The 12,500-nt window shown below is 44.1% G+C and overlaps 1 protein-coding gene across 3 annotated transcripts in view; it reads left to right on the top strand.

Moving 5' to 3' along the window:
* LOC143279811 (substance-K receptor-like) overlaps window positions 1-12,500 on the top strand; it is a 226,783-nt gene that overhangs the window by 193,152 nt on the left and 21,131 nt on the right. For all 3 annotated transcript variants that reach the window (XM_076584022.1, XM_076584013.1, XM_076584004.1), the window contains one exon: window positions 8,506-8,727. In XM_076584022.1, the coding sequence (XP_076440137.1) occupies window positions 8,506-8,727 (222 nt within the window). The remainder of the gene's footprint in view (window positions 1-8,505; window positions 8,728-12,500) is intronic.

The following is a 12,500-nucleotide window of genomic DNA, read 5'->3' as shown; positions in this document are numbered from 1 at the left end:
GGTTCTGTTTACAGTATTCGTAAACTCAGCGACTATATATTTAATGCCCTGAAGATACGACAGGAATTCCGTGACAACAATGATGAAAGTTAGAATTAATTTATTATGCACAAGAAGCACTTTTGTTCTACAGGTTTAAGTTAGTATGTATGTTACATTTTGTTGTCACTGCGTGATCACCCTATTGTGTACTTTTGACCTCTTTCTAGGGGCCGGAGGCCAGGAGATTAAAGTTTTTGTTCTTGTTCTTGTTCTCTCTCTCTTTCTTTCTTTCTCTTTCTCTCTCTCTCTCTCTCCCTCTCTCTCCCTCTTCCTCTCTCTCTTACACACACACTCATTCGCTAACATTCACACATACAGGTGCTCATTCACTAGCACACATTCACGGACAAGCAGATATATACACAGACAGGGAGATAACGAGTTGAGAAGAAGAAAAAAAAAGACAGCCGAACCAGTTTCAGTTTCCGCTTCCGGTAGTTAAATATAGCCCTTTGACCCATATTTCACTCTGACGCATTGGACGGACGTCGCGTGGGCCCCTGCTGATGATCCAAACAGACGTGTCACAGATATATCGCTCTGGGGGCATTTTTTAATCTGCACTTCCGCCTTCCGTTTATAAACAAAGGGAGCAAGAGGGAAATGAGAAACGGAAAACTAGTCAGCCAGAGAGATAGAATGATGATAAGTTAATGAAATGAATGAATAAACACGAAGACATATAGACAGATAGGGGTGGAGGCGTGTATGATAATAATAATAATGATAATAAAATGCAGGCTTATATAGCGCAGTACCCCAATCTCAGATAGGGCTCACCGCGCTTTGCAATAAAATATACAAATTTAAGGCTAAGTGTCGTAAAATATGTACAAAGTCAACACAGTTTCACATGACATTGGCTAAGATATACATATGTAAGACTAAGTGACATAAAAAAAAGAATGTAAATCGACACAGGCGCTATCACAGTCTCAAATGACACAGGTGTTAGTCACAGTAAAATTAAGCACATCGCATTCACCATTGTCAAAATTAAACACCAGGGAACCAGGTATCACGAAAAACACACCAAAATCATCACAGATGCATACAGATCAACACAAAAAACACATCCAGCAAAAACATCACAGCAAGCATATGCAGATGGAAAAGTTCAGTGAGAAAAGTACAGTTTGAAAAGATAGTATTAGTATTACGTTTTGATTGTTCTCTTGAATGCAGGTGCTGGGGTGTAACCGAGGTGTGAGGGTAGTGAATTCCATTGTTTAGGTGCAACAAAAGAAAAGGAACGTTCGCCATAAGTTTTAAGTACGAATCTCTGCAATGGACAGTGTGCGCGTGTCATTTGAAGAACGGAGTTGTCTGGATGGTGAATAGACAAAAAATAGATCTGAAAGATAGACAGGACAAGAATAAGAATCAGTGAAGAAATTGTGACAAAGGACTGAGAGTTTGAATTGTATTCGTGCTTGATTGGGGAGCCAGTGAAGGGAAGCGAGCAAGGGAGTGATGTGTTGACGTTTCTTAGCTTTGAGAGTGAGTTGTGCTGCAGATTGATTTTTTTTTTTAAGTTTGTCAGTACAGTGTTTGGGGCAGTGTTTGTAGACAAGACCTCGTCATTTTGCAGCTCCATGGTTTCCCTGTTGTTATAGTATACCTTGACCTCGGATTTTGATGGGGATCGAGCTATCGTTGCTTGTCACTATACCAAGTTTGGTGAATGCTAGATTGATATTTTGAGACATAAACTTCCTGGGACTTTTTTTTTTTTTTTTTGTTCTATTTTACTCTGGTTGCAAAGCGACCATCCTAACGAACTTTGGTTCTTATACCACTTTTGCGTGCTGAGAAAATTCCTATGCTAAATTTTAATGCTAACACACAGACACAGACACACAAACACACGCACGCGCCTACACACACACGCATATGCACGTCACCCACATGTATCTACACATGCACACATGCTTAGATACGTAAACACTCTCACAGACACATGAACAACCGTGACTGGGTGATTACATGAGAACACTTTACACAGCCAAGTGAAAAGGAGCTTTCTGTCCTTTCATCTTGAGTTACAGCTTTACGCTGTATTCACGCATACCTTTCTGAGTGCACACAATCAAGGGAAATGTTTACAAAGCTGTCGTCAAGATTTGCTTTGTTGCCTCGTAAAGTTCCCTGAGTGCTCCGTATTTTTATGCTCGAAGCTTATTTTTCCCCGTGAATATCTTAACCATCAGCATAGAAAAGTCATCATTGTGTTATCGCATCCGCTGCATTTGCGTCATTGCTATTACAATCTTTCTTCCCATTTTGTTGGTCCTGTTGCCAGTGTCGTCGTTGTTTTCTTCTTCTTCTTCTTCTTCTTCTTCTTCTTCTTCGTTTTCCTCTTCTTCTTCATCTCATTCTTCTTCTGCTTCTCTATCTTCTCAGCATTCTTTGGCTTCTTATTGTGATGACTGCAGTGGTGGCTTTGGTGGTTGATTCGAGAGAAATCAGAGAGCCAGAGGGGTGGCAGACAGATGGAAAAGGGTGTGAGAGGTGGTAGACAGACAGAGAAGGCGAAAGATAAAGGAGGACAGAGATACACAGAGAGACAGATGGATGGGAGGAGAGAAACAGCTGAGAGAGGGGCAGACAGACTGAGCTGAAGGAAAAGAAAGAGATGTCTTGACAGACAGACAGACAGAGTGTGATAAAGGAGAAAGAGGGAGATACAGTCAGAGAGGGGAGAAGCGTGGACAAAGAGAGAAAAACAGAAGACTCAGACAGACAGGCAAACAGTCTGACTGAATGGTCCACGGTTTTCTTTCCCCTCTTGGCAGCAGTGACGCCAGGCACAGTACAGAAATAAACCTTATCGATGGGCAGATGGGTCAGAGAGCGGCGGCGCTGAGGCCCTCATAGAAAGGCTGATTTACCTCACAAACCACGATTTGGACGCTTGTGATATTTGACAAAACGTCCTTGCCAGTTTGTCCGCCTGAGTATCAGTCTGTTTGCCTCTCTCTCTCTCTCTCTCTCTCTCTCTCTCTCTTTCTGTGTGTGTGTGTGTGTGTCCCTTTCTCTCTCTGTTACATATAACATATATGTCTATATATATATATATTGTTTATTCATTTATAGTCTGTACATTTAATATGACGATGTTAGACTGTGAATGAATGAAATTATTATTATTTGTATTATTATTATTTCTGTCATAATGATGATGATTATTATCATTAATTAGAAATCATTATTTGTGAAAATAAATGGCAGGGGAAGAAATATTGATCTGGAAAGGGGGCGGCTGAGGTGGAGGGGGAGAGGAGGGGACTGAGGAAGGAAGAGAGAGAGACAGAGAGTGTGTGTGTTTGTGTGTGTGTGTGTGTGTGTGTGTGTGTGTGTGTGTGTGTGTGAACAGAATGTGGAAAAGATTGGAGTTCAAATTGTGAAAATGGAGAGAGTGAGTGTCAGTGATTGGAGAAAGAAAAACTTAATATTGGAAGAGTATGTGTGAGAGGGGGGATGTGGGAAGCGGGATTAGGACAGAAAATTAATCAATTATCAAGCATTGTATGCAATATATATATATGTGTGTGTGTGTGTGTGTGTGTGCGTGCGGAAGTGTGTGTGTGTGTGCGTGTGTGTGGTTAAATGAACGAGCATCAATTCATTATTGTTTTTATGAATGCCATAAAAACATGGCATGTATAAGTAGTGGTGATGATGAAGATTATGATGGTATTGGTGATAGCAGTTGTAGTCACAGCTGTGGCAGTAACAGAAAGCATAGCTTTTTACAGCACACAGCCTTGACAATTGTAGCGGTTGCATGGTTTATAGCTCGGTCGTTCATTGCTGGATCTTTTTTCTTGGGATACCTTCCACATGGTCTCTTCTGTTTTTCTTTGCATTTTAATGAATTTTGCCTCAGCAGACATGGTATGGCGTATATGGTTTAATCAGCACGCCATGACACCTTCTCAAAGTATATGTGAACTCAGGTACCCAGCATGGAATGAAAAGATTCAAGGAAATGGGCTCTGACGTTAACTGCAGTCAATAATTATAGCGAGAGCTTGAAAACTACGAGGCTGCCGTGTTGACGCAAATTAGGATGTTGGACGTCAGCTTGGGAGCATCTGCCGTTTGCTGCATTCGTTTTCCAGTAAGTTTGTGCCTCGCTTTCCAAGGTCGAACATCTAGACTTGTGAGATATTGGTGTCAAGAACACTTGAGGCTGCATCCTTTGTTGATAATCACGTCAGACGTAGTGGGAAAATTTCTGTTTCGCGGCAACATCGCTTGCCACTCATATTGTTTTTAAGTGCCACATTCTTCGGATTTTGAAACACATCCCTTGTCAGATTTTTCATTCATAGACCAGGGACTGGTAACCGTACCAGCTTCATTTTCTGCATGTTAGTGATTCCAATAACAAGAATCTTTGCATCGCGGTATCTTGATGATGGAAGCATAGAGAGCGGGAATCGTTCAACGGGAGTCAGGATGAGAAATCTGGAACGTGTGTTACGTCAGATAAATAATTGCAATGTCCCATGATATTTCCAGTCAATGTCAATAGAGAACACGACGAAGCAGCAGCTTTATTTTAATTTATTTGTTCAGGGAGATTAAAAGTGTTGCACTACCTCCGATGGCGCAGACACCAGGCAATATGGTTAGCCTTTTAACACCTTTTGACCTTATCACATTTTTCTTAACATTTTGGGCTGAGGTTTTTTGTTTTGGCATCATCCCATTAAATCTCTTGCTTTTTTAGAGGGCAGGGGGGATTCAATTGTCACTACCTTGGCCTTTCTTTGTGGACACGGGCTGTATGTAAATAAGCGTGTGTCTTATGTATTACCATCGTTTATACGATTGTGTTGAGGTACTGATTGTGGTGGTGACTGATAAGGTGTGACGATGCTGATTGTAATGGTGACTGTTATGTACAGTATCAGTATCAGTAGCTCAAGGAGGCGTCACTGCGTTCGGTCAAATTCATATACGCTACACCACATCTGCCAAGCAGATGCCAGACCAGCAGCGTAACCCAACGCGCTTAGTCAGGCCTTGAGAAAAATAAAATAAAATAAAATAAAATAAAATAACAAAAATATATAACAAATGTACAGATGTGACGGCACTGACTGTAGTGGTGACTAATATGTACAGGTGTGAAGCTACTGATTGTGAAGGTGACTGATACAGGTGTGACGATACTGATTATGGGGGTGACTGATACTGGTGTGACGATACTGATTGTGGAGGTGACTGATACAGGTGTGACGACACTGATTGTGGAGGTGACTGATACAGGTGTGACGATACTGACTATGCTGGTGACCTGTGTACAGGTGTGACGATACTGATTGTGGAGGTGGCTGATACTAGTGTGACGATACTGATTGTGGAGGTGACTGATACTGGTGTGACGATACTGATTGTGGAGGTGACTGATACAGGTGTGACGATACTGATTATGGGGGTGACTGATACTGGTGTGACGATACTGACTATGCTGGTGACCTGTTTACAGGTGTGACGATACTGATTGTGGAGGTGACTGATACAGGTGTGACGATACTGATTGTGGAGGTGACTGATACAGGTGTGACGACACTGATTGTGGAGGTGACTGATACAGGTGTGACGATACTGACTATGCTGGTGACCTGTGTACATGTGTGACGATACTGATTGTGGAGGTGGTTGATACTAGTGTGACGATACTGATTGTGGAGGTGACTGATACTGGTGTGACCATACTGATTGTGGAGGTGACTGATACTGGTGTGACGATACTGATTGTGGAGGTGACTGATACTGGTGTGACGATACTGATTGTGGAGGTGACTGATACTGGTGTGCCGATACTGATTGTGGAGGTGACTGATACAGGTGTGACGATACTGATTGTGGAGGTGACTGATACAGGTGTAACGATACTGATTGTGGAGGTGACTGATACTGGTGTGACGATACTGATTGTGGAGGTGACTGATACAGGTGTGACGATACTGATTGTGGAGGTGACTGATACTGGTGTGACGATACTGATTGTGGAGGTGACTGATACTAGTGTGACGATACTGATTGTGGAGGTGACTGATACTGGTGTGACGATACTGATTGTGGAGGTGACTGATACTGGTGTGACGATACTGACTATGCTGGTGACCTGTGTACAGGTGTGACGATGCTGATTGTGGAGGTGACTGATACAGGTGTGACGGTACTGATTGTGGAGGTGACTGATACTGGTGTGACGATACTGATTGTGGAGATGACTGATACTAGTGTGACGATACTGATTGTGGAGGTGACTGATACTGGTGTGACGATACTGACTATGCTGGTGACCTGTGTACAGGTGTGACGATACTGAATGTGGAGGTGACTGATACAGGTGTGACGATACTGATTGTGGAGGTGACTGATACAGGTGTGACGATACTGACTATGCTGGTGACCTGTGTACAGGTGTGAATATACTGATTGTGAAGGTGACTGATACTGGTGTGACAATACTATGTGGTGACCTGGGTAATGGTGTGAATATACTGATTGTAGAGGTGACTGATACAGGTGTGACGATACTGATTGTGGAGGTGACTGATACAGGTGTGACGATACTGATTGTGGAGGTGACTGATACTGGTGTGACGATACTGATTGTGGAGGTGACTGATACTGGTGTGACGATACTGATTGTGGAGGTGACTGATACAGGTGTGACGATACTGACTATGCTGGTGACCTGTGTACAGGTGTGAATATACTGATTGTGAAGGTGACTGATACTGGTGTGACAATACTATGTGGTGACCTGGGTAAAGGTATGAATATACTGATTGTAGAGGTGACTGATACTGGTGTGCCGATACTGACTATGCTGGTGACCTGTGTACAGGTGTGAATATACTGATTGTGAAGGTGACTGATACTGGTGTGACAATACTATGTGGTGACCTGGGTAAAGGTGTGAATATACTGATTGTGGAGGTGACTGATACAGGTGTGACGATACTGATTGTGGAAGTGACTGATACAGGTGTGACGATACTGATTGTGGAGGTGACTGATACTAGTGTGACGATACTGATTGTGGAGGTGACTGATACTGGTGTGACGACACTGATTGTGGAGGTGACTGATACTGGTGTGACGATACTGACTATGCTGGTGACCTGTGTACAGGTGTGACGATGCTGATTGTGGAGGTGACTGATACAGGTGTGACGGTACTGATTGTGGAGGTGACTGATACTGGTGTGACGATACTGAATGTGGAGGTGACTGATACTAGTGTGACGATACTGATTGTGGAGGTGACTGATACTGGTGTGACGATACTGATTGTGGAGGTGACTGATACAGGTGTGACGATACTGATTGTGGAGGTGACTGATACAGGTGTGGCGATACTGACTATGCTGGTGACCTGTGTACAGGTGTGAATATACTGATTGTGAAGGTGACTGATACTGGTGTGACAATACTATGTGGTGACCTGGGTAAAGGTGTGAATATACTGATTGTAGAGGTGACTGATACTGGTGTGCCGATACTGACTATGCTGGTGACCTGTGTACAGGTGTGAATATACTAATTGTGGAGGTGACTGATACTGGTGTGCCGATACTGACTATGCTGGTGACCTGTGTACAGGTGTGAATATACTGATTGTGGAGGTGACTGATACTGGTGTGCCGATACTGACTATGCTGGTGACTAATATGTACAGGTATAATGATTCTGATTGTGGAGGTGACTGATACTGGTGTGACAATACTGACTATGTGGTGACCTGTATACAAGTGTGACGATACTGATTGTGGAGGTGACTGATACAGGTGTGAATATACTGATTGTGGAGGTGACTGATACTGGTGTGCCGATACTGACTATGCTGGTGACTGATATGTACAGGTGTAATGATACTGATTGTGGCAGTGACTGATACAGGTGTGAAGATGCTGATTGTTGTGGTGACTGATACATGTGTGATGATACTGATTGTGGTGGTGACTGTCGTGTACAGATGTAATGATGCTGATTGTGACAGTGACTGATACATGTGTGACGATATTGATTGTGGTGGTGACTGATACATGTGTGACGATATTGATTGTGGTGGTGACTGTCGTGTACTGATGTGAAGACACTGATTGTGCTGGTGACCTCCGCACAGGTGTGACGATACTGATTATGCTGGTAACAGATACAGGTGTCACTATACTGATTGTGATGGTGACTGTTAACAGGTGTCACGAAAACTGATCGTGGCTGGTGACTGATACAAGTATGACGATAGTGATTGTGCTGGTAACCTGCATACAGGTGTGACGATACTGGCAGTGGTGCTGACCAGTGTCTCCAGGTGGTGAAGATACCGATGGTGCTCGTGACTGTTGTGTACAGGTGTGACGATGCTGATTGTGGCGGTGACCTGATATAGATGTGACGATACTGACAGTGCTGATGACCCATTTCTTGCAGGTGGTGAAGATGCTGATCTTGGTGGTGACCATCTTCGCCCTGTGCTGGCTGCCGCTGCACACCTTCTTCCTGGTCATCGACTTCAACCCGGAGGTGGTCAACTACCACTCGCTGGACGAGGAGCGGGTGATGACCGGTGTCTACTATGCCGTGCACTGGCTGGCCATGTCCAACAGCTTCGCCAACCCGTTCATCTACAGCTTCACCAATGACAGCTTCAGGGTGGGTTTTGTGTGGTTGTATGGGTGTGTGTTTGTGTGGGTGTGTGTGTGTTTGGATGGGTGGTGGGGTTGTGTGTGTGTGTGTGGCGGTGTGTTTGTGTGACGTGTTTGTGTGTGTCTGTGAGAGAGAGAGTGCTTGTGTATGTGTCTGTGTTTGTTTGTTTGTTTGTTTGTGTGTGTGTGTCTGCGTGTGTGTCTGTCTGTATGTATGTAAGTATGTATGTATGTCTCTGTGTCTGTCTGTGTATTGTATGTGTGTGTGTTCACTTGTATTCAATTAAAGGATAACATAGGGTACACGTTCACTTGCCGGGTTTTGTGTTTTTTGTGGTCTGTTCACACAAACACACACACAGACACACGCACGCACACACACACACAGACACAGACACACACACACACACACACACACACACATACACACACACACGCACACACACACACACACACACACACACACACACACACACACACACATTGATAAGACTTGATTTCAGATCGTAAAGGTTTGTTTTCAGAAGTTATCAAATCAAAGCAAATATAGTGTGCATCTATCGTCTAAAATGGGATGGCTACGAAGAGGACAAAGACGTAGCCGTATCTATTCTTTTTTTGTGTGTGTGTGTGTGTGTGTGTTTTGTTTTGTTTTTTGTTGTTGGTTTTTTGTTTGTTTGTTGTTATTTTTTTGTTATTGTTTTTTCTCAAGGCCTGACTAAGCGCGTTGGGTCACGCTGCTGGTCCGGCATCTGCTTGGCAGATGTGGTGTAGCGTATGTGTATTTGACCGAACGCAGTGACGCCTCCTTGAGCTACTGATACTGATGCTGATACTGAATATGTTTCCCTCCTTTTTTCTTTTCTCTTTTTTTCCATCGACAAGACAGTTGGGATGTGAGAAGACACGGATCCAGTTTCAAACAGAGTATCAGTATCAGTAGCTCAAGGAGGCGTCACTGCGTTCGGACAAATCCATATACGCTACACCACATCTGCCAAGCAGATGCCTGACCAGCAGCGTAACCCAACGCGCTTAGTCAGGCCATGAGGAAAAAAAAAAAAATATATATATATATATATATAAGCGTACATACATAAATAAATAAATAATAATTATGACGAAAAAAAAGATAGTAGTAATGAAAATAATGATAAAATAATAGTAATAATAAATAAATAAATAAATAAGACAACAATGATGATAAATAAGCAAATAAATATAAAACATGAAGACACATTCACAGCATTAATGCACATTAATTCACAGCATTCCAGCAGAATGTTGCTTCATTCATTCTGTTTCTTCTTGTCTCTGGCTCTCTGTCTCTGTCTGTCTGTCTCTCTTTCTCCTCTCTCTCTCTCTCTCTGTGACACACACACACACACACACACACACACACACACACACACACACACACACACACACACACACACACACTCCCTCTTTCTCTCGCTATATCATATTTGTTGCCACAAGGTTTATCTCTGCACGGATCAGGGTTAACCCTTCCCCAGTGCGAGCACTCGTCAGCACTCGTAACATAGATTATCCAAATGTTTACATCTACTGTTTCCCAGCCTATGCACACATTAATGCTGCATATCCGTGCGCTTCTTGTACATGTGGAGGGAGAGGAAGATGTGTGTGTGTGTGTGTGTGTGTGTGTGGCGTACACACTTTGTGTATGTGTGTGTGTGTGTGTGTGGCGTACACACTGTGTGTGTGTGTGTGTGTGTGTGTGTGTGTGTGGCGTACACACTGTGTGTGTGTGTGTGTGTGTGTGTGTGTGTTCATGCGCGCGTGCGTACGTGTTCATGTGTATGCAATAGATACGGCAGGGTGGATGGTTTTTGTTCGCCCTCAAAGGAGTTACTTTTCAAGGAGAGAAGTGTGTGAACGACAGGTCGTAAGAAACTCTGTGAAAGGTTGATGCCAGGGCGTGTGAAGTGTTGTCAAGGTGTGTGCGGTGTTGGAGATACAGAAACGTGTGCACACAGGCACAGCCTTCTTCGTTTGCAGACGAAAGCACTGCTTGTGTGCGTGATATGAAACGTGCGCCTAAAGCGAGCAAGCGCCAATACTGAATTGGTAGGTAGGTGAGTTGCTATGGACAGCTGACGGGGTGAGGTGGGGGGTAGGGGAGGACGGGGCGGGGGGTAGGCACAAGGGTCAAAACTCCAGTTACGTCATACCAGGCATGTCAAAGGGCTGTCTCCCTTGGTGATAAGTCAAATGGCTCACTGTCTTTGAAGGGTTTGTAGTTCTCCAGACTCCCATTGAACTCTGCATGTGCACCTCTAACCACCACCACCACCACCACCATCCTCCACCCCATCCCAAAGCCCACCACACCGAACGGCCCACACCCATCCCCCACTTGTTAATAAAAGCTTGTATTACTCTTTTAGTCACAGCAGATTTCTCTGCTGCTACACTGCCTGCAATTCCATTTGTTTTCCTATCGAAGTGGACATTTCTACAGAAATTAACCAGGTGCAACCTTTCTGTTGCCGTGGGTTGTTTTAACATGCGCTGAGTGCATGCTGAACACGAGACCTCAGTTTATCGTCTCATCTAATTGACTAGCGTCCAGACCACCACTCAAGGTCTAGTGGAGGGAGAGGGATAAAATACTGGCGACTGTGGGATTCGAACCAGTGCCCTCCTATTCTCTCGCTTTCTCTCACTGTCCCAGAAGGACGCGTTTCCACCAGACCAACACTCCACTTCTTCATGAAGGTGCTTCATCCTGTGGAGAAAGTTATTTCTCTGCACCTTCTTGCCCCTGCAGTCACGTTCTGTTTTCTCGATAGAGAACGCGTGTGACAGCTGAAGATGTTCTCTCTGGTCAGGGTTAGTGTATCACTGTCAGTGATGTACTGGGTATGATAGTCAGTCGCGTCCGACAATGACCATCAGCAATACAGAGGAGGCAACGGCTGTCCTGACTGTCTGGGCTTCAGTTCGATTGTAGTGCAGAGTGTCTTGCCCTCTCTCAGCCAAGAGGGTTTTAGGACAGTCGGCGTTGGGATGGTTCCCAAAGGCCATCTAGCCCCCAAGGCTGCAGCACTAAGAGCCAGTGCAATTTTGCCTCCTGATCTGAGAGTCATAGTCCTTCACAAAAGACTAAGCTGTGAATGATTTCCCATTGCAGCGGAGAAGAAGAGGATACGAGCCATGCCAGAACAAGAGAACACCGCCCCTGGTTTTTTCAAGGCGGACAACACGAGCACATAAATCTATAAGATATTATATATATATATATATATATATATATATATATAATGCAGACTGTTCTTTTGTATGTAAAAAAAAATAATTGAGCGTCTTGCTTGATTCACATTGGAGATATAAAAAAAGAGCATTCTCTGAGGTCTTGGCAGTAGACAGTTAAACTTTCGTGAACACACACACACACACACACACACACATACACACTGAGTTACAGAGACAGTTGTGAGGGAGCAGAGTTGCAAACAACAGCTGACAGGATTTACTGAGCCTGCAGATGAGAACACGTGCGCCCCGAGCATCCTGTCACCTTCACAGTCAGACCTCCGTAAATCTCTCAAGTACCTGCTCTTTTTTTTTCTTTCGTTTTGTTTTTACCCCTTGCCTTACTAATGCCGTCGACCTGTGAAAGCAAATGACATGCGTAAATTAACAAGAATAAGGAACAGTGTACATTAATATGCACGCACTCTCGCCCCCCCCCCCACCCCCCCCCCCCCTCCCCCGACCCCGACCCGCACCCCACGCCCCCCACCCCGACACACA

Source organism: Babylonia areolata, chromosome 1, assembly GCF_041734735.1.
Source record: "Babylonia areolata isolate BAREFJ2019XMU chromosome 1, ASM4173473v1, whole genome shotgun sequence".
In the NCBI taxonomy this organism is placed as follows: domain Eukaryota; kingdom Metazoa; phylum Mollusca; class Gastropoda; order Neogastropoda; family Buccinidae; genus Babylonia; species Babylonia areolata.
The sequence above is the reverse complement of the archived record's forward strand: the minus strand, read 5'-3'. Positions and strand labels throughout refer to the sequence as shown.